The 24,191-nt window shown below is 36.9% G+C and overlaps 1 protein-coding gene across 1 annotated transcript; it reads left to right on the top strand.

Annotated features, from left to right (window-relative positions):
• The first annotated feature begins 894 nt into the window (after positions 1 to 894).
• On the top strand, positions 895 to 22,245 carry LOC125224992. The gene is made up of 17 exons (XM_048128509.1): positions 895 to 1,092; positions 2,334 to 2,473; positions 3,597 to 3,864; positions 6,470 to 6,508; positions 7,051 to 7,187; positions 9,228 to 9,495; positions 10,181 to 10,210; positions 12,740 to 12,876; positions 15,151 to 15,418; positions 16,011 to 16,049; positions 16,511 to 16,662; positions 17,202 to 17,338; positions 17,523 to 17,689; positions 17,823 to 17,947; positions 18,375 to 18,492; positions 18,764 to 18,894; positions 21,998 to 22,245. The coding sequence occupies exons 1-17, from the start codon at positions 1,032 to 1,034 to the stop codon at positions 22,196 to 22,198; spliced, it is 2,418 nt and encodes an 805-aa protein (XP_047984466.1). The 5' UTR covers positions 895 to 1,031; the 3' UTR covers positions 22,199 to 22,245.
• The last annotated feature ends 1,946 nt before the right edge of the window (positions 22,246 to 24,191 follow it).

A 24,191-nucleotide genomic window follows, 5' to 3' on the forward strand; every position in this document is an offset into this window, starting at 1 on the left:
TCGAATTACCTAGCTACCAATTGTTTGTAATAACCGTCTCTGATTGGCCGATAACGCGACAGATAAAAAAAAATGTGTTTCAGATGCAGAAAAATTTGCCAGGTATCGCAAATTAGTATAGAAATTGTATGAAGTTCTATTTTTGAAATTATTACAGTTAACTATATAAAGTCAACTATAATGAGCTTATTATAATTGAGTCGGAACTGCCATAGAGTTTAGTGAGGTGAAAAGTTATGTGTTATACACGGGATGCAAAGTTAGAGGTATTTTACCTCGTGTGTATTGCAACACTCTCTACGCTCAGGATTCTATTTTTGAACTACTCGCTTCGCTCAGGATTCTATTTTCGAACCTTGAATTTTGTATTCCACCATAAATTGTTATTTCCTGAACACAAATGAAGCTCGGTTTGTTATTTTTAGCTGATTGTATTTGTGACTTAAGTCTTAACAGAGTTAGCTTTATAGCAAAAATAATTTCTTGGACGTTTTTCCTGTTATGTGGTCTCGGAAGTAAAATCAAATAAATGTCGTATGGCAGATGTTTATTTTAATTCCATCTTGCTCCCACTTACGCATAACTGAATGTGCCAGATAGGGACACAAAGTACTTGTTTTGTTTAAGATCCACAACCTAAGACTCATCATACCCCCCTTCCCCCTCTGAAACTGGTATACCTTGTTAAATTGAACGCAAGCGTCGATACGACTTCATTTTATAATTTATATGTTATTGTGTATTTAAGGCCATCTCTTTCACATCTATAAATAAGAGCGAGCGAGGCACATAATGTAGATAAGTGATGTTTAAATGAGATCAATTCGGCCTCAAACCGTATGTCCAAAACAACCTCAAAGTTGACAAAGTAACTTCTGTAGTGGTTTACATCCACTAAGTTAACGTGGACGTTATAAGACAAGTATCGGTTTAAGTAAAATGTTTTTGGCTAAACTAAATTAGTAACCTTTGAGACTTTGAATGGAAGAATTGTTTAAACTGTAGTTTGGTTTAGTTAGTGACATTAAAAAATGTTTTTGATACAATGTGTAGCGGTTTTTGCGATACTGCATTTTGTAAGTGCTCAAAAAGGTAAATATTGATTTTTTTTATTTTATAATTAAGTTTTCCGTGAAATTCGTCATCTCTGTCTACCAAATTATAGCAAAAAAAGGTTTTGCAACACATTTTTTTAAATTCTTTTTTTAACATACCTATTATTTTTAATTCCGATAATGAAGGAAACTTATACAGTAATAAACTACATATACTTAGGTTAAATAAGAAAATAAAGATGTGGGTACATATTAACTATTATAATAACTTAGTTTGTTTATTAAATATATTTACCGCCGAAGGAGAGAAGGCTTACCGCCTTGCACCACGGTTCAGGCCCCGTAGCCGAATGGCATTTCTCCGACGCCAAACGAAAGCGATACGCCGCTGGCTCTGTCGCGCCAATACGCAAGCGCGATAGAGATAGATATCTACTAGCGCTTCGTTTCGTGAGCGTTTCGTGAGCGTTTGTGCCATTCGGCTAGCCACCCAGAAATGCAATTCATCCGAGGGGTAATGTCCTATCAGTTGAACTACGGCCCATTTCTCAAAACAGTTACAAGCGGAAGTCTCTTTCCAACTTGTCATATTAGACATTGACAACCACTTGTAAATTGTAACTTGTAGCTTCGAGAAATGGCCCCCTGCCCCTCTAGCACAACTTGCCTTGTCGCGCGCGAGTTCATACTTGAAGTCGCGTTTGATGTATATATGGACTCGCGCGCGACAATGCAAGTTGTGCTAAAGGGCCTGGTGCAGGTGATGATGATTGATTTGCATACAATTTATTAATAATTAACAGCGTGCGTAGCCGAATGGCATTTCTCCGACGCCAAAGGAAAACGAAACGCCGCGCCAGGTTAGTCTGGCTCTGTCGCGCCAATACGCACGAGCGATAGAGATAGATATCTACGAGCGTTTCGTTTCGTTAGCGTTTCTTGAGCGTTTGTGCCATTCGGCTACGCACCCTGGTGACGGAAGAGCTGGCGCCTTCCTCGCACAACGTATCAGCATTGCGATACAGCGAAGAAATGTCGCCGTATCCTTGGTACAATGCCTCAAGGGCCTATTTTAGACATTAGCCAGCTTTTAAGTTTAGTCTTAGTTTCTTACATTATTATGTAAATATGTTCGTGTAAATAAAGACTTATTATTTATTAATAATAAGATAATAACTCACAGGCGATATGCATGCTATTGTGTGATATCTGTTGAATGTAGGATACGTTAAGTTGAGTTATATATTCTTAAGTTTTCATTATAAAATCTTATTCCAGAAATATTTACGGGCGACAACGTCAACTACCAATTCTTCCCCGTGAAAGGTCGCACCTCGGTATCATTTAAAGTGGACGCTCGCAATGATGCCCACGTCGCTCTCAGCACTCATCCTCAGTTCTCCGTTCCTATGTATGAGGTATGTATGAGCGTAGGGAAGACCGAGGTCAGTTGTGATAGAGGTGAGCTATGACAAAGTAGATTTTTAGGAACTTATTATCTATCACCACGCCGCGTTTGCTAGATCAAAACCTAAAGTAAAAAAACAGCGCTTTCCAAAAATCAACCCTACACTGAGCCTGGCCCGACACGCTCTGCCAAGAGTTTTTATTTATTAGAACTTATACTACCTATGGTATGAGATTATTTAAATTCTTCTAAAAAAACCATCCGTCTATATTATTTTAAAATGTGAGTTATTCGTACACACCCTCATGATAAACGACGAATGAGACCTTTGACAAGACAACGACACACGTACTAAAGGTTCAATTAACAACTATAATTATACTATCTCTCGAAGTCATAGGCTACTATTAGAACTAATTGTAATTTAGGTTAATGTCGTTAGAGAATACAATATGCTTGCTATAGCAACTACCTATATTATAGAAGTTGAGAATTTGAGAGTAAACTTCATGTTGTGAATAACTGCTAATGAATTGTTATACTTATTAGGTATCATTTCATACCTGAACTTTTATGTAAGGTATACTTTTTATAGGCGGAAATATTTTGATGATGATGACAGGCTGGCCATGTAATAGTTACCCCTACCTACTTCTCGTTGACTTATAAAGTACAACGAAATGTGTTAAATAATATTGTCGTATCCAACTAGAACAACATTAAATTTATAGTTACTTGTTTTACAAGTAGGCAAAGTTGCTGTTGTTAACAAGGTTTGCCACTGACTGAAACACAGCATTTTTCACCACACCAACTTTGTAATTTGTTTTTGAAGTATAAAGAGAGCCATTACCAGTTCTGTTAGCGTGGTGAAAAAAATAATATTTTAACTTCACCCCTTTCATTCTGTCTCAAATCACTGGTAACGTCATTCTCAGAGCGAGTTAATTTAATAGTTTAATACCTAGAGCGGTTCGAACGATTTGCAACGCCGCACGTGTCCATAATTTAGGGAAATATAGGATTTTATTAAGTAAAATTTAGCTAACACATTTTTATTATTTTAGGTTCTGTGTCAGCTATATCATCACCTTCTTAAGTATTGATTGCCGCTTATAAACTCTATTTTTCAGTTCGTCATTGGAGGCTGGGGAAACACAAAAAGCGCGTTCAGAAAACAAACCTGCCTGCCACTTGAAAAAGACGAAGTAGCGACGCCTGGCATCTTAAACGAGCAAGAATATCGAGGCTTTTGGATACGCTGGGACGATGGAAACATTTTGGTCGGACGCGAGGGAGAAGACAAACCTTTTATGTCTTGGCAAGATCCAAAGCCTTTTCCAGTGAAGTTTGCTGGTGTGAGAACTAATTGGGGCTCAGATGGGAACTGGAAACTAGCAAGTATGACTCTTAGATCGTTTTTACATTATCCGATCTGATATAGAAGGTAGGACCGATTTCCTACATTATATTTTTCCTATAGTTACCTATACATATAAATATAAATTAATAAATAAATAAATATTGGGGACACCTTACACAGATCAACTTAATCCCAAACTAAGCAAAGCTTGTACTATGAGTGCTAAGCGACGATATACATACTTAAATAGATAAATACATACTTATATACATAGAAAACATCCATGACTCAGGAACAAATATCTGTGCTCATCACACAAATAAATGCCCTTACCGGGATTCGAACCCAGGACCGCGGCTTAGCAGGCAGGGTCACCACCGACTGAGCCAGACCGGTCGTCAAATATAGGCACCATCTTTGACATCCTTTTTAGATTCGGTATCGGATCGGATAATTTGATACTCAGCAAAAGCATCATAAACCTAGTACCCATAGTCATACTTGTTATGGAGAATTTTTGGCCAAAAGCTGCACTTTTGGATGGAAACAAGCCGCTTTGCATGGTGGTAGTAGACATCATAGTAAACGATTTTTTCCGAGGATATCGAAATTTCATCCCTTAGGAAGCCGAGCGTAGCGAGGTGTTTTATGAAAATGAAAAAAATTCTATCTTTTTATTGTATCGTCCGATTTTGACAAATGAAAGGTATTGATTTGTGTAATTTAAAAAAAATACAAAGAAAAAAAATTTGAAAGAAAAGTAAGAAAAAAAATAAAAAAAGTAAATTTACGTCTCGCACTGAATAACTTCAAAGAATGACAGATAAAATGTACAATGTCGGTATACGAGTTTTTTTCAATCGAAGACAGATAAATTTTTAGTTGAAAACTGAAGACCGCATCGAAATCAGATTAGCATGTTTTAAGATACAAGTTGCCAAAGTTGGGGAAGATCGCTTTATATGGCCACTTTGAAATTCCTTTGCCAGAAAGTCAGAAATAATATGTTTTTCTGACACAGAAAAATACATAGTAACAGTACACATCAAAATAAAATTAAAAATTCCGAAGATATTATAATTTCATCCCTTAGAACGACGAGCGTAGCGAGGTCGGTTACGAAAACCGAAAAAAAAATCTCATTTTTTTGTACGTCGTCCGATTTTGACAAAACATGTTTCATTTGAAAGGTATTGCTTTATGTAACTTAAAAAAAAATATTGAAAAAAAAATTGGAAAAAAAATGTAAGATTAAAAAAAAAAAAACATTAATTTTCGTATCACACTGAATAACCGCAAAAAACGGTAGACACGGTGTATAATTTCGATATATGATTTTTTTAAATTAAAGACAAATAAATGCATGATTATAAACTAAAAACCGAATCGAAATCGAATCAGTAGTTTTTAAGATGCAAGTTGTCAAAGTTTGCTTAGTTTGTTTATATGGTCGCTTATAAATTCCTTAGGCAGAAAGTCAGAAACATTATATTTTTCTTACAGTTAAAGGTTCCAAGGGGTGAATTTTTTATATCCTCGTAAAAAAATGTTTATTATGATGTCTATTACCTATACATACTTTTAACTGTAAGAAAAATATAATGTTTCTGACTTTCTGCCTAAGGAATTTATAAGCGACCATAGAAACAAACTAAGCCAACTTTGACAACTTGCATCTTAAAAACTACTGATTCGATTTCGATTCGGTTTTTAGTTTATAATCATGCATTTATTTGTCTTTAATTTAAAAAAATCATATATCGAAATTATACACCGTGTCTACCGTTTTTTGCGGTTATTCAGTGTGATACGAAAATTAAGGTTTTTTTTAAAAAATCTTACATATGTTTTCCAATTTTTTTCAATATTTTTTTTTAAGTTACATAAAGCAATACCTTTCAAATGAAACATGTTTTGTCAAAATCGGACGACGTACAAAAAATGAGATTTTTTTTTCGGTTTTCGTAACCGACCTCGCTACGCTCGTCGTTCTAAGGGATGAAATTATAATATCCTCGGAATTTTTAATTTTATTTTGATGTGTACTGTTACTATGTATTTTTCTGTGTCAGAAAAACATATTATTTCTGACTTTCTGGCAAAGGAATTTCAAAGTGGCCATATAAAGCGATCTTCCCCAACTTTGGCAACTTGTATCTTAAAAAATGCTAATCTGATTTCGATGCGGTCTTCAGTTTTCAACTAAAAATTTACCTGTCTTCGATTAAAAAAAACTCGTATATCGACATTGTACATTTTGTCTGTCATTCTTTGAAGTTATTCAGTGCGAGACGTAAATTTATTTTTTTTTAATTTTTTTCTTACTTTTCTTTCAAAATTTTTTCTGTGTATTTTTTTTAATTACACAAATTAATACCTTTCATTTGAGATACGTTTTGTCAAAATCGGACTACACAATAAAAAGATAGAATTTTTTTAATTTTCATAAAACACCTCGCTACGCTCGGCTTCCTAAGGGATGAAATTTCGATATCCTCGGAAAAAATCGTTTACTATGATGTCTACTATCAACATGCAAAGCGGCTTGCTTCCATCCAAAAGTGCAGTTTTTTTTTCATAACTAGTGTGACTACCATAATTACCCTATTTTAAAACGAAAATAATGTGAATATTGTTTTCCAGATGGCTGGCGCCACGACGGTGGAAATGAACAAAGTATTGGTAAGTACTAGTTCATAAATTCGCAATTACTAGTAAGTGTAAATTGAATAGTGCTTGTTTACATCTAAAATTATACTTTATGAACGCAACGATCTAATTTCACAAGTGTTAGAATAATACCAAGCTAAATTGGTAGCCATTTTGATGTTATTTCAAACTTCAAACTTCTATGAAATTGTTACGCTTACATAACCCGTTGCGCTGGTGGTGCTAGCGAATTTTCATTGTCACCTAAGGTTTTTACGTTCGCTGTTCGCGGTTTTGGTTTACTGTACATCTGGTACAGTAGACCAATTAAAATCCTAGGCTACTAGAACCCTGTCGTAATGACACCGTGCTTTAAATTTGCTACAGAAATCAGTATGACTTTAATTGTGAAAACCTGCACGTTAATATATTGCGATTGGCGACATGTTTCGAGTCATTTGGAGTCTGCAAAGGCTAGACTCCGTCCATATATGGCTCGAAACATGTCGCCAAACGCGATATATTATAGTTAGTACATCCGTATATGTACAATTTGTTTTATTATATTCGTGAAGATGTGATCACGCCCGTGGATGCCTCAGCTCAATACTTCCCGGTGTCTGGTAGCGCAGTGCATTTCGAAGTACGCGCGCGAAATGACGTCAGGGTTGAGCTGACCAGTCAAACTCGCCAAACTGATCCCATGTATGAGGTATGTAGCCATTTGCTTTGAGTAATACTTATATTTTTAATCCTTAAATTGTCACTCTATGACCGCATAGGGTTTTTATAATGAAACTTGGTGTTTTGGGTTCAGTTAGGGTAGATTAACACGTTAAACGCCAATGTAAATTTTGATTACTTTCGTTTGAGCCGCGTTGGTCACCGGTGACCGGCACTAACACTATCTGTTTAAGCCATGGGGGTCACCGGTGACCGCGATGTAGGCTCATCTTTGATCGGCTGTTTTGAACTCACGGACACTATTATATGGGAAAACTCTATTTGACATATACGACGTGACCTCAGAGAATAGTTTGCACGCTTTGGTTCTCGTTTGTACCTATTGATAGACGAGATAGAGCCAGTGCATTCCAATTGGAATGTATCCATTGGTTATTGTAATAAAAACAATATTATATTGTTAGTAAGCATTAATAACCAGACTTATTTTTTACTAAGAAATTAAATAAAACACAAACTTATGAAACGAACAATTTAAAAGTTCAATTTAATATAATACACATACATATACTCTATGTGTATGTGTATGTGTGGCCCCCCACGGCCCTACGCGAAGGAATCACAGATATATAGTAGGTTTTATACTACATATATGGCTACAAACTTACAAAGATATGATATACGTTTTGACACTGTTAACACTCGTATTATCTAAAAAAGAAGTAAATGTATTACTAATATAGGTACCTATTTGACTTGTGAGTTTCCCCCATTATCGAAATCACTAGATTCACTATCAGATTCGATTAAAATACGTCGTCGTTTCCTACCCGTTGTTTGAAAATTACACTCATCTTCAGATTCCGATGGAATATTAACACTGTTGTCCAGAAAAGAAATTTCAATGTTCGCAATTTGTGAAAGGTCCTCGTTAGTCAATTCAAATTCTTCAAAGACCATTTTATTATTCATATTATCACCATAACACTATTATATCTAAATCATATGTACTAAACACAGTCACAAAATGATATGGTCAGATGATTGAGGTGTCATCTTTTCTACAAGAAAGTCCAAGACTAACTGACTTACTTACACAGTTTTGTAGGGAATATAAATACAAAATATTCAATTGAAAAACGTTTACGAGTGTAAAAAATAAGAGCAGTAATAAAAGATAAACGCTGATGTACTTCCCAAAAATGTAATTCCAAACATATGTCGTTGCAAAAATAGCACAAAAGCGTCGGCATAATCAAAGGTACACCGCGTGGCAATAAAAAAATGTATTTACACAAATACACAGGTGTTAGAAAAGAAACAAAAGAAGCAAATAAAATGCATTTATAAAGTTTAATTGGGGAAAGGCGTAGTGTTGCAAATGTTGCAATACATACAATACAAACAGATGTGCCGCTGTGGGCGGCACTGTGGCCCCCACGGCCCTACGCGAAGGAATCACAGATTTGTTTCCCCGCAGGCCATGACGGCCACCGGTGACCGGCACTGATATTTACGAGTAATTTTGTAAATTAATAGTTTATTTCATGTGTTGCGTTAATAATGTGAAGTTTATTTTGAGAATTTGACAAAAGATCATCATGTAAAAAATGGTTAAAAATATAAAATTTCATATGGCCTAACTGATACACGAAGTGCCGGACACATGGTGTCCACCATGGCGTTTAACGTGTTAATGGAAACTCTCAAATAACACTATAAACAGGTTACCGCTTTTTTCTTTTTTTTCTGTACTATCATTAGGTATATCATTTTTATCCACGTTTATCCAAATCTGCTCGCATGTCATTCATTGTGTTGCGTACGCACCCCTCGCGGCGTACGTTTGTTAGAAGAGTTATTACTGGTTTACACTGTGGTTATGCTAACTATGAATAAATGAGTTCTCATAAGTATATTATGCTCGTAGTTATAAATTTCTGGTGGCTTTAACTGTGTAACACGTGGTAACACTAAAAGGACGACGCCATTTTTACTGTCGAATAATATTGACGGCCTAAACTGCTTTGACTCTAATATACGAGTATCTCATTTCACTCATTTTCAGATCCTTATTGGAGGTTGGAGCAATACAAAAAGTGTGATCAGAAAGTACGTCTGTAACATACTTGAGAGAGATGAGGCCCAAACCCCCCAGATATTGAACGACAAAGAGTTCCGCGAGTTCTGGCTTCAGTGGGATAATGGAAATGTCTTGGTTGGTCGCGAAGGCGAAGCCACACCTATCCTGTCGTGGCAAGATCCTGATCCCGTGACCGTTGCTTATGTAGGAGTGCGGACAAAATGGGGCTCTACGGGCAATTGGGTGTTAGCAAGTGAGTATAGGCACAGTATAAGGACAACTCAGTAGTTAATCTCTGGCAGCGGCGGCACGATCGGTATTTGGATCTCTCGCACGCGTAGCGCGCGACCCGGGCAGCGCCACTTAGCGCGGTGCGTACTGACGAGACCGGCATCATCTGGTTCCGCATGTACTCTCTGCACCTCGCTTCGTTCGGGCTGCGTGCGAGCGCTACTCAAGGACAAACCGCGCGGCACAAAATTTGTTAGAAGAATTATTACTGGTTTATACTGTGGTATTGGTGACCTGTAGGTTTATGATGATTGCAATTTTATGACTTATATATGCGGATAAAGTAACATATTTCGGTAGTAGTAGCTCCAAGATTTGAACATTCCGAAAACCAGACTGGACTGAACGAGTATAGCTACATACAGAAGTGGTTTTGCCCAAGCTTTAAAGGAATTTAATGTTTTCCTTGCGCTTCGAGCTTGCCATGAGGCTATAAATATTTATACACTTTTGTATTACCTACACCAATCATCTAAATATAATGGAAAAATTTTAAAAGAAAAGGATCCATCCTATAAAAATTGCCATTTAAAAAAATGACTTTTCCATTTGACTAAAGCTTTGAATTATATTGACATTGTGGATTCGATCCTTTTCCTTTAACTGCGTTTACATTCAATCGAAATAACCTATTCGTATTTTTTCAGGTGGTTCTAATAAGGGCGGCGATAGCATTGGTAAGAGTAAACAGCATAAAGTATATGTGTACAATTGATAATAATAACACGTGATCAAAAGCTAATTGTTTAAAAGACTACCAAAATATGAGTACGCCTAACATAATGACTTAGCATGAAAATTAGCATGGGACATAGGTACCTACCGTCGTGAGATATCTGCCGTCACCTGGCTTTATAATAGTTGAAATAATCCCTAGTTTTTAGTGCAGGTTCCACAAAAACTAAATTGAACTACATCGGCATCGTATCAGCATCGCGATACAGCGAGGAAATGTTGCCTTGCTTTATGCCTCAGGGGCCTATTTTAGATACTTACCCCCTTATTCATAAACGTCCACTAAAGTTATCAAGCCGATAAAGTGCGTTTGTCTCTTTCCGACGTATTGGTGTAATAGAAAGGGACAAACTTACTTTACCGGCTTAATAATGATAACTCTAGTGTACGTTTATGAATAAGGGGGTTATAAGATAGCTTTTTGTTGAATACACGTAAAAGTAACGTGAGTCACGACTTCATTGAGTGATTATTTGAACTACAGCTGCAAATGAAAGTTTCTATGCATATATCGGGAAAGTAATACTTATTTAGGGGTGCGCCAAAGTTCTATATGAACTTTGGCGCACCCCTAAATAAGTATACCCTGTACAATGTACATAGATTATTGGATTTATTGGTAGTCCGAAAATGTTTCTCATAAAATGTTACATTTTAATGATCATTATTTATCTTATACTTTTAAACGAGCAATTCTTGTATATTTATTTATTTATTTATTTATTTATTTATATATATATTTATTTACACTGACGATCTCGGAAACCGCTCTAACGATTTCGCAGAAATTTGTTATGTGGGGGTTTTTGGGGGTGAAAAATCGGTCTAACTTATCCTTAGGTCCCGGAAAACGCGAATTTTCGAGTTTTCATGCGTTTTTCTTCGCGCGCCATCTCGTGTGCAGTAGTTGTACTGTTAAGACAGAATTCTTTCGGTTGATGTAAGTACTATTTATTGCAAACACTAGATGGCGACACAGGTCAAGGCTAAAACGAATAGAAAAATACACTATTTGAGTTTTTGTGGCGAAATGCGCGCCATCTCGTGTGGAGTAGTTGTGTTGTTAAGGCTGAGAATTCTTTCGCTCGATGTAGGTACTATTCATTTTTGAACTAGATGGCGACACATGTCAAGGATACGAAACAGAACCGAGCGAAGCTCGGTTGCCCAGATATTAACAATTTTATGTTAATAACTATCGTAACTTCGTTAATGACTTATGTTCATAATGTCGTTCATCATAAATACATTTTATACTAAAGTTAATATTTATATACTTATTGATCATAACGATTGCGAGTAATATAATTTATCGTTATATTATTGATAACAGAACAGAAATCACATGTGACAGAGTCCAGTTAGGTGCGACGACGAGCGTAGCGAAGAGGAGCGTGTTAGGTTGACCGTGAGTAAACCAGAAACGAATTTTTAATGTAAATTGTATATCACTGTAAAAGCTCCAAGCGCGCTTCTATAAATGACACAAGTTTTTCATAGAACTTCCCCAAAACTTTTTAAATAACTTTATGATGAATGATTTCCTAAACACAAAATTATGAATGTTATTTAATATTTGTATAGAAGTTATGATTAAAAATTGTCGGCCAAATTATTATTATGAACAGTGATGGTAGTACTATTTATAATAATGAAACAAAATTATGATAAGTAAAATAATGAGAAATGTTCATTCGGAGCACAAATCGGTATAAACAATAATTTTATAACAAATAATTTTATATGAGCTTTATGCTTAGTCTTAACTAAATCTAATAAGTCCTTTTTCGTCAAAACTGCACTAAAATAACTAGCAGGTAATTTCAACTTCCATAAAGCCTACTGAAGACATATATACTAGACGACGAGATGGAGTTTTACGGCACCCAACATTTTAGGATACCTATTAACAAGGTCAAAGAGATTAGGCGCATTTCATTAGGTAACCTGGGTGCGTAGCCGAATGGCACAAACGCTCACGAAACGAAACGCTCGTAGGTATCTATTTTCATCGCTCTTGCGTATGGGCGCGACAGAGCCGTTTCGCGTCGCAGAAATGCCATTCGGCTACGGCACCTGATGAGATACTAAATTGTGAATTGGCCTTTGGGAAGTAAATACGTTACAATTACAATATAGAATTAGATGGAGTTAGACTTTTTTTTAATTGTAGACTCGTGTTAGTATTATCTTAATACAAAGACTGGACGCAGGTTTACTTCATTTGAATAATTTAGAGAGAATTTTCATATTATCTGTTTCGAAATCAGATGTTGGAAGTAGGTATTTTAAGGGGCAGATGTATAAAATGGCACATTAAATATTTAGGATATTGACCCTACAATCCCTACATCTCATATCGGTTATGACTACAGTCTTATTTTATATAATATATAAACAAACTTACATATTATTTAAATTTGTTCATGTAAGTAATTAAATATTTTGGAAAAATAGCGCTAATGTTTCAGCTGTAGCAACACCAAACAACGAGAAGTGGCAATTTTTCCCCATAATGGGTGATTCGCTGAGGATCAAAGTCCGTGCAAGCAACGATGCCGCTATCGGTTTGTCCTCGCACCCGTGGGAAACTGATCCGATGTACGAGGTATCTAGTCGATTCCTTAATAGTGGATCATCATCATCAGTGATCGGGGATGTGTATGCCACACTGCGGGATGTCAAATAGAAATAGTCATATGGATACGCCGTCTAGCCCGTGATAATTTTTTTGTATCATAGTAGATAAATGACCAGACGGATTGCCCGATGGTAAGCAACTACCGTCGCTTGTATAAACTGTGAATTAAACGGTAGGTACCAACAAACTGAAGTAGTTAGTGACTTCACTACCTACTTAGGCTTGATTGCCTTTTAGTGTTTTTTGATGATTATAAAGTGATTTTTTAAATATTAAATCACATATTTTATACTATATTAAACTAACTAAAAAACAAAGCAGCAGTAATAACATTGATGATATGATGTCACATTTAAAACATTGACCCATAATAGCAATACATTGCCAATATACAATATTATAAAAGTAAATTATGATAAAAAAACTGTTCTTTATCTAACCATAGGTACAACAACACAACAACAACACAAGCCCGGAATCCTGCGGCATATCCATACTAACATAATGATTGAGGTTATTCACCCCGTGTGGCATCCAAATCCCCGATCACTGATCATCATCCTCCTTGCGTTATCCCGGCATTTGCCGCGGATCATGGGAGCCTGGGGTCCGCTTTGACAACTAATCCCAAGATTTGGCGTAGGCACTAGTTTTACGAAAGCGACTGCCATTTGACCTTCCAACCCGAAGGGTAACTAGGCCTTATTGGTATTAGTTCGGTTTCGTCACGATGCTTTCCTTCACCGAAAAGCGACTGGCAAATATCAAATGACATTTCCCACATAAGTTCCGAAAAACTCATTGGTACGAGCCGGGGTTCGAAACCGCGATCTCCGGTACGAAAGTAGCACGTTCTTACCGCTAGGCCACCAGCGCTTAATAGTGGATAACGGTAAGGAATTTATCTGGAGTTTCAATGTATTTGAAACGCTATGTGTTTTGTGTAGATTCAAGAAATAAATCGGACTGTAGAGAACCAAAAAATGTGACCTAAAGGAAATTGACTGTATCTATAAAAATAAAATAATTGTAGTACTACTAAGTAAATACCATACTTAGAACAAAAGAATAACAATTAACAGGGAAAACCAGTCCAACCGTAAGAGTACCTAGATTATTTATTTATTTTATGTTACTTTATATACTGATTGAGAAACGGGCTTTACAATTAACTTACATTAAGTAAGTGTCAAAACTATGACATGTCAATCACATATCGAACACACAAAGCCCGTTTCTTAACAGCAATGATGTAACATCTATCGCAGGTGTTTTTCAGAAAAAAGTTACGAATTAAAAAAAAACTAATTATGCCATTCTGTTTCATGCCGAAGTTAACGGAATTCAATAAAAACACGGTGTATAAATGAAAAAATATATTAAAATATAGCGACAGTTAATAAAGGCCATAGCAGAATAAGAGAACAAAAAGTGCCCTTTATGATTAGGAGCTGTTTTTTTTTCTATAGTTACTTACACTTAGTAGTACGATTGTGCAAAGTTTTGTTGAAAAATTCCCAGTGGTTCAGCCAGCAGAAGAAAAAAACCAAATTCATGAAATATGATTTTTCTCTAAAATTATTTAGCTTTATCATACATTTTTTTTTTCATTTTGGTTAACTAAATAGTACTTATAACCTGGAAGAAAATTGAGTCTCCAACTATAATATTTCTGCAAAAAGTACGTAAGTCAACATTTCAAAAATTTCAACCGTAAGTGATTTCTAGGAAACTATTGATACTGAATAAGAATGGAATCGTTTGGCATTAAAATTTATGTGAAAATAAAAAAAAAATTTTTTCATACAAATTGTATTGGAATTTTTTTCTCGATTTGTGGATTTTCTAGCCGGATTTTTTTTGGTTCCACACAAACTTTTGATCCTTGAGAGGAATGGGATCTTTTAGAGGAGACTCAAATTTATTCCAGGTTATAAGTACTATTTAGTTAACCAAAATTAAAAAAATATTGTACGATAAAGCTAAATAATTTTAGAGAAAAGTCATATTTCATGAATTTGGTTTTTTTCTTCTGCTGGCTGAACCACTGGGAATTTTTCAACAAAACTTTGCACAATCGTACTACTAAGTGTAAGTAACTATAGAAAAAAAAAACCAGCTCCTAATCATAAAGGGCACTTTTTGTTCCCTTATCCTGCTACGGCCTTTGAATAAGTAAATAAAAGGTCTGTGGCCATAATAATTTCTTGTAGTAAGCATAATTTATCAAAATGTCTGCAGGTCGTCCTTGGAGGTTGGAGTAACACTAAAAGCGTGCTCAGAAGATATTGTTGCCTAAATCCCGATAAAGTTGAAGTTCAGACGAACGGGATACTGAGCAGCGGAGAGTTCCGAGGGTTCTGGGTGCAATGGGACAGCGGCAACTTCATGGCGGGCCGGGAAGGCGAGACGAACCCCTTCATATCGTGGCAGGATCCTGACCCGGTTCCTGTGGCATTCATGGGCGTGCACACTGGATTTGGTTCTACTGGAGTCTGGGATATTGAAAGTATGACATTTGTTCATCCACGAAACTATTTTTACAAGCTTTTATTCTACTATGTTAGTATGTTAGTTTGGGTCAAAACGTAGAAGCTAAATTCGACCCACTTCCTGGTTTCCGATTGAGTTGAAATTTTGCACACATATGTAGGTACATCAGGTGACAATACAATATTATGGTATCATGGAGCTGATCTGATGATGGTGCAGAAAGGTGGTCATAGGAACTCTGTTATGAAACGTCATATCCCCATCGAGTAAGAGGTTTTAGAAACGTCTCGGATGACTGTTGAAAGAAAGGTACAGTCAGCGATAAATAAAAATTGTGCCAAAAATTAAATTTTTGCAAAAAAACTTTATTCGTCATTGCTTGTGTGGGACTAATTAGACTCAATTGAAATCCTGACACAATAGGACTGTGACTTGCACTGTAAAATTTAAATGATCTTGAATCCTGATTGAGAAATGGCAACCCTTCGTATCGTGGTGGAACCTTTTTATTTAATAATTTCGATTTTAGATATGGTATTTAAGTGAATGGTTGTTTTGTATGTGTGACGAAGAACATTTTTAATACCTACACGGAAAATTTCTTTCAGATGTTTCTGCAAAGGACGTCATAGTTTCAAATAGTAATGGTAAGTTAATTATTACAAAATTGCATTTGTATTCTGTTGTACTCATACTTAGTATTCTGTTCCTAGTACATACTACCTCTATATTATCACAATTTTTAATTTTTTCAATTAATATTTATTGCATGCGTAGAATACATAAACATTTAAATATAAATTAATAAGAAGTAAACATATGATCTGAGGCTTATTTGTTAACTGGCCAAAGTGTGTATGTGTATACTTATTATTTTTCTGTTCGATGAAGCAGGGAAGTGGTAACTTCGTTTAAAAAAATAAAATAAGAATATTATCTAGACAGCTTGTGGCTGAGGATATTTTCTTGTTACACCAAAAATATTGCTTTAGATAGTTTAGATACGTGTTCAGTGACGTGTACACAGATATATGAAAGTATTTAATGTTCTGAGGACGTGTATTTCTGACCAACAAAAAGAAGTTCTCATGTTGTTCGTCTCTTTCAGAACCCATATCAAAGCCAGCGGTGTGCGCAGCGACACTAACACGCCTTCGTCACGGCGCCGCCTGCGCAGGGCAGACTGTCTTTGAGGAAAACTTCGACTACCTGCGCCATGACATCTGGGATGTGCAGCATTACGTGCCGGTCGACCACCCTGTAAGTACTTTTTAGAGTCTGAAGAAACGCCCCTGCACATCCCCTCTAATGCGTACACGTAAGTAACATTATTCTGGGCAGCTATCAAATACACCCAGAGGATGTGAGGTATCTCGACCTCAAAAATAAACTACAAATCTTCGAATTTGTAGGACTTGATCGAGAGTTGTAGTAGGTGGCGATCACAATATATCAGATATGGTCGCAGTGATACATAAGGCGCTCTGAAGCCTTACATAGCCCCTAACCAAGAAGAAGAAAAAGTACAGGACAATTCTGTATCTGCAGCGAGCTGCGAAATAGCATGGATAAATTGTGAATGAATCCATTGATAAACTCGCCATTCACTTTTGAAGTATACTGTACATACAAGCAACTTATATTATGTAACATCTTAATCTCTTTGGCCTCACTATCATAATATTTAAGAGTAATAGGGCTCTTGTCGGTAGAGCATGTCAGTTCTCTGTCTTCCCCTTGAAAGCCAGATATTAAATTATCACCTGGCCCGTGGTCTATTAATATTATTGATTTTGCAGGAGTTGCCATTCGTATCGTATCAGCGGTCTACTGTGTCCGTGAAGAATGGTTTCCTCCGAATTGCCCCGAGGCTCCAGCAAAATCAGCCAGGTTTTACGCATTCCAGCATGTTTGAGGCCTTGGATTTATATAAAGGGTAAGAATCATTTACTTAATGGTATTCGGGATAAGAGTTCGTACCCTATCTTTTGCGCATTCATCTGAGACAGTGATTGCCGGCCGCTGAGGTCCATTTGTGTCCAAAAGTCTAGTGGACCATGAAAACTATATTACATATTTTGTATGTTGCACAATTCACAAAACTCCTTTTCTTATTTTAGTTGTACGTCGGGACAGTCCAGTTCATGCCACATAGAAGCCAGTGATGGGTCTTCAGTTATCCCCCCCGTGATTGGAGGCCGCATTATCAGTAGATCAAGCTTTGCTTTCACTTATGGCATTATCAGCATTCGCGCTAAACTGCCTCAGGGAGACTGGCTTTACCCAGGTTTGTTCCTCATACATGCTCGTTGGTTTCGGGTACTTCTGACCTGGGTTTGCAGTTTTTCATAGACTAAAAAAATAAAGTCAATAAGATCAAAACAGGTTCGTCTAATGAATAAACCGCTGGTTTGTTACAGAAATATTATTGGAATCTTTCTATAAGAAGTTTGTATACGGTACAAAGAATTCTGGAATGTTGAAGATAGCGTGCGCCCGGGGCAATAAAGAACTGACGAAAGGATCCACTCAGTACGGGAATCAGGTACTAGTAATAATTAAACTTACCTATTTATTTTACATCGATAGATTAGCGACGGCTCACTTCCACTGCCGAAAATCTATGTCCGCTTTCTAAAAAAATAAAACGATAAGAAGTAACAATAAATACAAATACAAAAATACAAATACAAATAATACAAATAATTTATTAATAAAAACATAATTGTACAGTGATTGTTCTTATAGGCTAAGAATTGTTATACATCTAATATGTAACATAAATTACTGATCAGGGTTAACATATAATATGAACATTCACTGAAGTCAGTCCTAAATAAGTTGACAAAGATTTTGACCCCTTGCAAAGTTCAAAATCGTTGACAACGTATCTTTATAAACTGATTCTGCCTATGAGATTCGACGAATGTGATAAGGTTGTGTACTACAATATTTTTTACTGTGTGTTTGAGGTGCTGTACAGCGGCCCTGTTATCGACACAAAATGTCACGACTCACTGCTGGTCACACAAACCTCAGACAAGTTTTGGGGTGACGGTTTCCATGTGTATTCCCTGAAGTGGACACCAGGTAAGGGCCACAAAGGTTACAACCACGAGTTTCCTAATTGACTTTCTTTTAATAATGCTCCATAAACCATAAAGTAATATGGGCACACATTCTTGTCTTCACATAACGCATCACACTGTCAGCAAATTCTACGCTAGCGCGCAACGATTATTCATCGCAAACGCTAAGGCTTAAGTCGTTTCTAACCCACAATGGTCGGCAATATGTTTGAAGTGGTCGTTTTTAGGGTTCCGTATTAATCTATTTGGCATATCATATCATCTTTTTGCAGATAATTTGATTTTCTCTGTGGACGGTAAAGAATACGCTCGCGTCGAGTCCGATAGCGATCGTTTGCGTGCGCGTCTACCGAAGACCTGCGCTGGACCTCACGAATCAGGCTTAGCGCCTTTCGATGACCACGTGAGTTGTATATTATAACTAACTAAGACTAAGATTTATATAACTTTGTCGGCAAACAAGCTTACGGGGAGTCCGTTTCTACACAGTAAGTCAGTGACTTGAGGGAAGAGCTGTGCTAAATCTACCTCACGCGGAGAAGCGGAATACAGACTAATGGAATACGTCCCTACTGTGGATCACATACAGGCTGAAACAATGCCACATACGAAGCCTACGCTCACACTACACTCGTCTGATGGTAAACATGTTTTCGTAAGCTGCTGCCGTTGCCGAACTTACTCAGTGCTCACCGAAAGGAACACAACCCTATGTAATACTCATATCTTTATCTTACCCCTCCCAAGTCGCCTTACAATGTTTTTCTTTGCCACAACGAGACAGGCTATCAAACAAGAAACTTATTGTAGTTTGAGCAGAGATTTGACGCGACTTGCTGATTAAAACAGCACCCGAAGATCATTTTATAGCCTGACATGTTTTTATTTGACCCTCGCCGAGTTGCGGAATTTTAGGTGAACTAATTTCTTTTACTGGCAAGGATTACTATTTGACACCCGTCGTCGAAAGTCCCAAACGCCTGTAGTAAGGTAGACCGAGGAATCCAACCGAATCGAATCAATTTTGGGTTGATGTCAAATAAAAACAAAATTTCAAAGCAGTATGTCGTTTATTAATGTTTTTTAGATACAACAGTTATCGATTTATCGAATCAAATATTCAAATCAAATATCAGAGCTTTTATTAAATTTTAACAATTAAAATACAAAATCATTAAAAATATCCGATTCGCCCCATTTTTCGAGGCGAAGCGGATCAAAATAAAATGCTTCATAAAAAATTTTTTTCATTCAATAACACATGCTAGAATAAAATTTGGAACAACCAATATCATAATATTAAGATTAATTACTATTAGCATGGCTAAAGTTGTATTTTTGTAACATTTCGTCTTCCCTTCTATAGCAACGTTACAATTGAAGCCATTCATTATAATTGTAACATAATATTCAATGTACAAAGCTAACACCACGGGACAGTGAAACACTGCCAACTCGGGACGCTGATTAGCTGCCCGTGGCTAGCCGCTATCATTTGAATTAGTCAGAAATGCTTAATATGATCCGATTCCCCCAGTGATCCGATTCGCCTCGGTCGACCCTATGCGTCGCGCTCTCGACATGTAAAGGCGGGGTCGCTACTCTTGAGAAAGATCCTCGAAAATGGATCGAAACATGTCGAACGCTATATCGACTTAACACGTGAGTTAGGGTGTTTCATTTTTCTAAAATTTTGATTTATCTTTGACTTCGCTTTTCTTCTTGTTTCTACACCTATACAGAGCCCATATACCAAAAATCAGGAAAATCGGACAATATTTAGAGGTCGCACACTGTGGCAACTTTTGTCTGAAGAAGTTAGTATGGGCGCAGGAAAGGCTAGAAACAAAACTTATGTAACTTTTTGTAGTAGGTGGTTTAAAAGTGATTTTAATGAAAAGTTTTTATATTGAAGAAAGTTCTTTTAAAAAAATACTAGTTGTCGTGGCATTTAGTTTCTAGGCAAGGTTCCTTATGGTATTTTTTTGGACGCTCGACTTCCTTCTAAGGAACAAGTTTTTTTGGTTTTTTGTCCTGTTTTTGTCATGAAGCAGTGGTCTTTCGGCCCTCTCGGGGCACTGATAACAGGATAGGTGGATGATATCAAGCGGCACATTGGCTACCACCAGGTCCGCCATGGACCGGCTCGGCAAAATATGGAATGAAAGAATCTTCATCACAAATGCCACTAAAATGCGACTTGTCAGGGCATTAGTATCTCCCAATTTTCCCATATTTCTTTACGGTGCTGAGACGTGGACTTCAAGGGAAAAGAAGATAGATTTCCAAGAAATGTGGTGCTGCAGAAGAAAGCTAAGAGACAAGGTTCAGATGCGATGGACCAGCCAAGTCAAGGCTGCACTTAGTGGCCCACTCTACGAATGCGTAAGGAATGTCGATGCATTGTTAAGCTTGCTACCACCCCTGATGTGACGACCACGACCACTCTGCCAAGAGTGTGACGACAAAGAAGAAAACAAGATCGTTCTTTGACTTAAGTATATTGACCGGGATATAGACCCTACTTACCTTTTTGATTTTTGTCTTCGAACTATTTAATGTCCAGAATGTTAGCGATTATTGTAGCCCTAACACCAGACTTGGTCGATAGTCTAACAATAGTCTATCATACTGCAAAGAAGAGTAAGTATACCTATATACTTAATAATAAAAATTAACGCTCCAGTCAAAAGATGAAGAGCAAAACGGTTCTCGCTGAAAGTCGTCGAACATCACAGAAAATGCGTTACTACTTGCGAACAAAAGATAAGGTTGCGGCTTACACATGTAAGCTAAATGATGATGATGACTTATTTTATCAAGAATGGATGTTACAACTGTTGTATTTTAAGTATAATAAGTTTACTTTTACTTTCAAATAAGTTACAACTACTCTATTGTTTTATTTGAAAATAAAATTGAGTAACATTACTTTTTAGCGACTTTTTTTCAAACTGTTCATCCAGTGCGACCTCTAAACAACGTCTAAATCACTTGAAATTTGGTATATAGGCGTTTAAGACAAGCTAAAACCGAAAGCCGAGCGAAGTCAGAAAAAATATCACAATTTTATTTTTCCCATACAAATATGAAACACCCTAACGTGAGTAACCCGCTTAAAATATTCTAAATATGTTTGAGTCTCACGGGAGTTTTATAGTTAAAACTCGGCAACTTCGATTAAGGCACAATATTCATGGATTTTAGGTTGTGCTAAAAGAAGTAGTGAGTCTTAAAACCTTGCCTGTTACATTTCTATTTTCTAAAACCATGTTTTAATTTTCTATAAATATTAACGGGTAACCAGTACATGCTCTCCCCATTACATATGACGTCGGCACATTATTGCCATATGAAAGCGGTTTGTAGCGACACTGTTTCAGGGTCAAATAAAATCTTGTCAGGCTTTACATTACTAATTTTAATTTCTATTATAATTTTTCGTAAGTCCCACCCACAGAACCCAGCAACAACTTCATAAAAATAACACATGCCTTCTCTTTCAGTTCTACATAACGCTGGGGCTGGCGGCCGGTGGTCACACAGAATTCCCTGACGGGTGCGTTACGAAGGACAGTCACCCAAAACCGTGGAAAAACCAAGCGTCGAAGGCAACCCTAAACTTCTGGAAGGACAGCGACGCGTGGCAAGACACTTGGGAACGACCCGAGATGTTGATTGACTATGTGAAAGTGGTTGCATTGTAAATTATAAATGTATCTGGAAATAACTATTTTAGCCAATAATGTTTTTCTTTTAAGTATGACACAAGTGATAAACCTTTCATGTATGCGTAGCATATTAGGAATTAAGCCGAAAGAAATTCTTTCACCGAGATACAACTGCCGTCGCTCGTCGGCCTTAAAGTGGTTGGCGATCATTTCGCGGGGCAATAGAACTCAATGACGTCTGCTCTCAAGCGGTCCTTTTGGTAATGTAGGTAGGAATTCTTTTCATTTCATTTCATTTATTTGTTGTAACATTAAGATGTTACATAATAAGGTACAAGTAAGGCCATGACACCCTGGAATGGCATGCAACAAAAACTTAAAACTAGACTAAAAACTAAACTTTAGGTTTTATTATATATTAACAATTAATTTAATGATTTCATTTGATTACATTCAATAAATACCATTAATTTAATATTCTAATATTTCTAATGAACACAAGTTAAATTATAATCTATTGAAAATATTTCAACTTGTGCTGTCTTAAAGTAGTCACACTACTATGTATATAAATTAAAACCGAAATAAATTACACATATGAAAGAAAAAGTGACCAAGTCCTCTGGTGCCTGAGGCTGGAATCGAACCAGCGTACTTTCCAATCGCGGGAAATGCCTCTTAATCCGCTCGGCCACCCAGGTCACAGCTGTCGAGGTCGAAATTATCTCTCATATGAGTAATCTATACAAGGACTCGTAGCGCCCTCTGTCCACCCCTAGGGCAGAACGGTATGGTTCTTGCCCCCCGTGTAAACCAAACTCAGGTTGGTTTCGACACAGCTCGAGAGATGGCGCTGCTAAATCAATTCTAATGAGACAGACAGAGGCATGACAGAGGGCGCTACGAGTCCTTGTATAGATTACTCATATGAGAGATAATTTCGACCTCGACAGCTGTGACCTGGGTGGCCGAGCGGATTAAGAGGCATTTCCCGCGATTGGAAAGTACGCTGGTTCGATTCCAGCCTCAGGCACCAGAGGACTTGGTCACTTTTTCTTTCATATGTGTAATTTATTTCGGTTTTAATTCTAATATTTAATAAGATTATGGTATGCGGTGGCAAAGCAGTGAGCCTTCTATATTTGTACTATTATATAGTCTGTGATTGTCTGCAAAAACCGTTCTTTGAACTACTAAATTTACTACCTAATACGAACTAAAGTTATTGACTTTAAAAACTTCCCTTTTCTGAAGATCCCACGATTCCCACGCAATTCCGGTACTTTGTTGAAGTACCTGAAGCCTAGCTCATAAATATGCTTAGTTCAAGAATAGGTAATAGGTATTTAGTGACCCATACCACAGAATATATAATAGTACAAGTACAGAAGGCCCACTGCTTTGAAGTTCACGAAATGCCGCCTTTTTAAATGCCTACAAAATGATTACAAAGAAACGAGCCGCACGTGCGCAGCGTCGGACGTTAGGGTTGCCTATGGATTAAAAAATAATAATACTCAAATAAAATGTTATGCTATTATATTCAAGTCTTGGGTACTTTCTAGGTATATATACAGTATTTATATATTTTTGTTTAAGTCCCAACGTCACAAGCCTGATTGAACATTTCCGTGGGGCATAAATGACATAGTCAATAGTAGATCTGTGTAATATTGTCCTATTTTATTCATGATGTTTATTTAACTAAGCATTATTAGCCATTCCACACGCGGATATCGCATATGAACCTTTAAAAAAACTCGCGACGTATAGTAACAATAGAAAGTGCGAACGTGCGTTCCGTGAGAATTCGAGCCACCCCTGATTGCGCATGTACTTGTAGCGCGGCTATGGAATCGCGGAGTGAGCCGCCCCTGCCCATACAACCATTTCGGTCGCAAAATCTTCAAATCAGTAACTAACTGTCAAATGTGACATAACGCGTGGTAATATCGTGCAAACAATGCGACCGTATTGATACAATAACAAAATGTAGTCGCCGTGTGAACTTGTTACGGTAACAAAATGT

This window comes from Leguminivora glycinivorella, chromosome 3 (genome assembly GCF_023078275.1).
Source record: "Leguminivora glycinivorella isolate SPB_JAAS2020 chromosome 3, LegGlyc_1.1, whole genome shotgun sequence".
In the NCBI taxonomy this organism is placed as follows: Eukaryota; Metazoa; Arthropoda; class Insecta; order Lepidoptera; family Tortricidae; genus Leguminivora; species Leguminivora glycinivorella.